The 5,738-nt window shown below is 37.9% G+C and overlaps 1 protein-coding gene across 1 annotated transcript; it reads left to right on the forward strand.

The window, feature by feature from the left end:
• Window positions 1-1,416: 1,416 nt before the first annotated feature.
• On the forward strand, window positions 1,417-4,654 carry LOC135630741 (probable polygalacturonase). Its single transcript, XM_065137905.1, has 5 exons — window positions 1,417-1,898; window positions 3,105-3,225; window positions 3,516-3,690; window positions 3,791-3,861; window positions 3,951-4,654. The coding sequence occupies exons 1-5, from the start codon at window positions 1,530-1,532 to the stop codon at window positions 4,652-4,654; spliced, it is 1,440 nt and encodes a 479-aa protein (XP_064993977.1). The 5' UTR covers window positions 1,417-1,529.
• Window positions 4,655-5,738: the final 1,084 nt, after the last annotated feature.

Consider the following 5,738-nt stretch of genomic DNA (forward strand, 5'->3'; position numbering starts at 1 on the left):
TCATAACTTCTCAACGAAAGTGATATTGCCAAAAAGAAAGAAGAAAAGAATGCCTATCATGGAGTAAGAACTTGGGAGATCCAATCTAATCACAAGCTAAGTAAAAGGATCAACATGCAAGACAGTCTCGCCATTAAAATATATCCTACATAAAACATTATAGAAGTCCAACAAAAAATGAAAGTGTTAAAAGGGTGCAATCTGATGTAAGACCTGCGAGTTATGGAAAGACGCTATATTATACAAGGCTACTGTATCAGATGATGTGAGCACCAATGAAATTTTTTTTTTTCACATTTAGATAAGAATTTAAATCGATAATATACATAAATAATTTATGCATCATAAATTAGAAAATAAAAGTCTAAGGTATTTAATCTCAAGAACTTAGGTTCATATATCAATTTTAAACATAAAATCTGTAATATGCTATATGTAATATGAAAAAAATTTAATTAAGAATTAAAATTAAATAATAATATATCGGATCTACAATGCATATCTTTCGATGTCATCTAGAAAGAAGTTTATGAAATCTACCGGGATACCATCTTCGGATCTAAAACCCACTATATATCAATCTAAAAAGAGAACTAGATTCTCTTTTTTCACTCTTTATATTTTTTTTTTCATATGACGACTTAGATTTGGAAGTTCAATAAAACAAAATAAGTATTAAAAAGGTATAATCTTGCAATTTACCCTAGTTGGATGTGATACTAGTTACAAGGCTACTATATCAAATAATGTAAGAACCAATTAAAAAAGAAATTCCCATGATATGGTTCAACGTATTGTTAGAATAACAATAATTTCAAAAAAAAAATATGCCAAAGGGTTAAGCCAAAACATTATAATGATAACAAATAGGGCTGAAAATATTATAATGATAACAAATAGGTCTGGTGTCATGAGTAAGAACGTAGCAACCATTGTACAAGCCTATAAGGGCCAACTTGAAACAAATTAATCTTAATATGATGATAATCAATCCATTTAAGTTTATTAGAGCAGAGAGACATTAATTCATGATAGCTTTTGTCAAGTACAAATGGTTAAGACTTTACGATTTTATTATTGTGGTAACAAAAGACTTATGTGTTGCTCAATAATATGTCAACTAAAATATATCATTGGAGTAGGACAAATCACATTTGAAAGGAGAGATCAGCTCAACAAACATGTTATTTTCAACCAAGGACAATATAACTATCTAAAGTTATGCATACTCTAGTTTGCAGTATAAATAATCTATAATTAGCTCGAATCAACATACTGAAATTAACTAATTACATAACATAATTTATAATTAGCCTTCCTCTCTCTCTCTCTCTCTCTCTCTCTTCATCTCCCTCTATATATAGAACAAGAGCCGAGCCGTGGAAGCATTCTGTTTCCGACACATCTCTCTGACAATGGAGCACTCGCCGCCAATATTCCGTGTAACACCTCTTCTCCTTTTCTTTTCTTTTTCCCAGTAATCCTATCTCAAAGCTTTAATCCTTCAAACTCCAACTTTTCTCGGTTTCATGCGGGTGTTGATGATTTTGGTGCTGTGGACGTTGGTAACAGCGGCGTTCATAGGGATCGCTGAGGGCCATCGCCACCACCGGCGGGCAGGTGGTGCGACGGAGCTAGAAGCCTTCCACTACGCGGCAGCGGGGGCAAAAGGATGCCGGGCCCACGTGGCCAGCCTGACGGACTTCGGCGGGGTGGGCGACGGGGTGACCTCCAACACGGCGGCCTTTGCGGCGGCCGTGGCCAACCACAGTAAGGTGGCATACGACGGCGGCGTGATGCTGGTGGTGCCAGCCGGCCGGTGTCTCATTGGGCCCTTCAACCTCGCCGACCACTTCACCCTCTTCCTCGACCACGACGCCGTCATCCTCGCCACTCAGGTCTGCCTCCCTCCTCCGCCCCCTTCCCCCACCTTCTCCTCCATCTATTTCGTTGTAGAGTGCATGTTCATAACCGTTCATGGCTTATTTGCCATTACCATCGCCTCTATCATCTGCGTTGCCTTCATCCTCGGTGGTGATTATGGCTAGTAGCCCTTCCCATCAACTCCGTTCATCTGACAGCTCTCGCCAGATGAACGGTGACGATGAAGAATAGATTCGTCACTGGTGAGCCCCATCAGAACGTTACATAGCGAGTGTATACTATTCTAACGTTTCCTTCATCTCATCTCCAAGGAGAATTCACAAGTCTAATCCGATGTGCATAGTCACTGCTTTGGACTGATGAGGGAAAAGAAGTGAACTAAGCCACTACAAATCTAAATTTGTCTTGATAATATTAATTTCTGAAATATTTACAATTTGTATGGTAGATTTTTGACTATTTAGTATCTCTACTTTGATCTCTCAAAATAAGAAAACAGTAATATTTGTTTTGTTTTATTATTATTATTATTATTATTATTATTATTATTATTATTATTATTATTATTTCTCTTGTATGTCATATCTGAACATCAATAATCTTGGATTAGAATCCACATAAAAAATTTTCTTTCAAATTTCAAGATCTTGAAGATTACGCTCCAAAATTAATAAGTTTTAATTGAGAATGGCATTCTTTCCATGTAAGAACTTTAAGGTAGGAAAGGATGCGAGGAAACCAGCATAAGAATGGAATGCAGTGTGGACCTTATCCTTACATGAATTTTAGGCTCCACCATCAGTCTAAAAGTTAGGCGGATGACTTTCTAACACAAAACTGCTATTTAGACTCTCAAAACACAAACTCTCTCTTTGATATTTTGTAGGAAAGAGTACTGTCATCCAATCTCTCAGTGTTTTCTTTTTGACTAAACCTTGTAGATCTGTGTAGCTAATTGGGTTTCCCGAAGACAGCAAAACTCTATTAATGCTACAAACTTGGGAGAACAAGTTAGATTTCAACTGCAGCTTATAGAACATAAATTTCTATTCAGCAATCCCATTTTATGGCTTCTCACACTGCAACTTGGACAACATTACTTATGAATTGCATGGATACTCTTTTTTTTTTTTTTTTATTGGTAGCTAATAGAAGCTTTAATACTATGTTCTTTTGTTCAATCTGCATCAACTAAGACAATTGGTGATATGCTTATGCAGGATATCAACGAGTGGCCGATCATTGACCCTTTGCCCTCCTACAATAGAGGAAGAGATGCGGCTGGGGGTAGATACAGTAATCTCATCATGGGATATAACTTAACCGATGTGGTCATAACAGGTAGTATATACGTTGCATATTTCCAGTACTTCTATCACATTACTTCTAAATTCATAAAGCCTGCGTCGTGTTGTCATTCCATGATCCCCTAAAATTTAGATTAAAAAAATTATTTTTAGTCAAAAACTATAACATTTAATTCAGTTTATGATGTTTTGGCGTGCTTTGATTGACAAGAAGACACATATATATCATCATCTAACTTGTTTGCATCATAGATGGGGAACAGAATATAATTTGATTGCAACATACCACGTCCTGATGCTAACAAGTTTTATTGTTATTTTTAGGGAATAATGGAACTATCGATGGACAAGGTGAAACCTGGTGGAAAATGTTCCGTAACAAAGAACTCAATTACACTCGTGGATACCTCATTGAATTGATGTACTGCAAACAAGTGCTGATTTCCAACATTACATTGGTTAACTCTCCATCGTGGAATGTCCATCCAGTGTACAGCAGGTTTATATTAATAATCTACTTTCAGAACACTTGAAGGCTTCTTTTGCTTTCCATTCTATTGTTACAATCTGATGTTAACGTGAATGAATGCACTGTGCAGCCACGTAATCGTCTCAGGCATCACAATTCTTGCACCGGTCAACTCTCCCAACACTGATGGGATCGATCCAGGTGGATATCGTACCTACATTTACTTGGGTTGTAGATTCTATGTTGCTGTTTCGATTGATTCTTTTTGGTGGTTTCTCTCTTCTTCGCAGACTCATCCTCCAATGTCCGCATTGAGGACTGCTACATAGTCTCAGGCGATGACTGCATCGCCATTAAAAGCGGTTGGGATGAGTACGGGATTGCATTCAACATGTCAAGCAAACACATAGTGATCAGACGGCTCACCTGCATCTCCCCCACGAGCGCTGTCATCGCCCTGGGAAGCGAGATGTCGGGAGGAATCCAAGATGTCCGGGCCGAAGACATCACGGCCATCCACTCCGAATCCGGCGTCAGGATCAAGACGACCATCGGAAGGGGAGCTTACGTGAAGGACATATTCGTGAGAAGAATGAATCTGCACACAATGAAGTGGGTCTTCTGGATGACGGGCACCTACGGGCAGCACCCGGACGACAAATTTGATCCGAAAGCCATTCCGGTGGTGCAGAATATCAGTTACAGCAACGTGGTGGCCGAGAACGTGACCATGGCCGCGAAGCTGGAGGGGATTCCCGGCGCGCCCTTCACCGGAATATGCATCTACAATGTGACGGCGGAGGTGGTGAAGTCGAAGAAGCCGATTTGGAACTGCACCGACGTGGAGGGCGTATCGAGTCACGTGACGCCCACTCCCTGTGCGCAGATTCCGGAATATCCAGATCGTATAACGCATTGCCCCTTCCCTGAAGATGATCTACCTGTGAATGGTGTTGGGCTAGAGGAGTGTGCTTATCAGAGAGCCAAACCATGAGTTGAGATGCTTTCTACAACTCATGGTTTAATGGCATAACCTATGATGTCCTGAAGCTTGGCAGATTAAAATGTTTGCCTTGAACAAAGGCAGATGTAATTGATCATATATCATACTTGGGAGGAACAAAGGCAGATGAAATATCCAATAATATTTCATTGCTATAAATATAGATTATTGAAAAAATAAGACATGTTATTTATTTGAATACTTTTCTTCAACTTGGAAGTGTTATATTCTTTATTTGATACCAATAGTTGAAATAAATTTTTCAAAGAGATGATGACTTATGATTGTCACTAAAACGATTGATTTTATCCCTAACATTTGAATTCATAACCAAATGTATCTTCACTTTCAAATACCACGTAAGCACCCTATGTTGTAGAGGATAGGTCGATTTATTTAAGGAGAACTTTTTCTATGATTATATCTGAATCATGTTATGCATGAACAGGCTTCGTTAGATCCTATAGAATAAAATAAGTGAGGTGGGATGATTCAATATTCTATTTATTCCACTTCCTTATTTACATTATGGAAACATATTCATTTCCTCTTCATCGATCCAAATCTATAACACTGTCAGAGTGAAATAAGAGATCTAAGGAAGAACATAGGTTGGACTTTATTAGTAACAAGTAAATATTTTGTACGTAAAAAAATTAAGATATTAGGGGGATAAACACCAATAAAAAAATATGAGGCAATCCAATAAACATTTGATTATGATCAAATTTATAAGCCGACTTGGATATCGAACGTTTACCTATAAGAACTAAATTAGTTGCAATAAATAGTTGCAACCCTAGAAAATAGAATTTAGTAAATCTTTTTTTACATAGAGTCATTATATATGATATGTGAAGATATGTATGAAAAGTAGATTTTATATGGATCTATTTTTGCCATTCATTTCATTCTTGCTCGAGCCGAATGATGAAAAATTATCATATTTGGTTCCTTCAAGGGGTGGATCCATAAGAATTCACCTATCCCAATAACAAAAAAACTTGACTAGAACGATACTATATTAAGAGGAAGTTCGCAGGGTGACCATGGAAGGCCTAGGTCGCACGTTGGT

This window comes from Musa acuminata, chromosome BXJ3-2 (genome assembly GCF_036884655.1).
Source record: "Musa acuminata AAA Group cultivar baxijiao chromosome BXJ3-2, Cavendish_Baxijiao_AAA, whole genome shotgun sequence".
Lineage (NCBI taxonomy): Eukaryota > Viridiplantae > Streptophyta > Magnoliopsida > Zingiberales > Musaceae > Musa > Musa acuminata.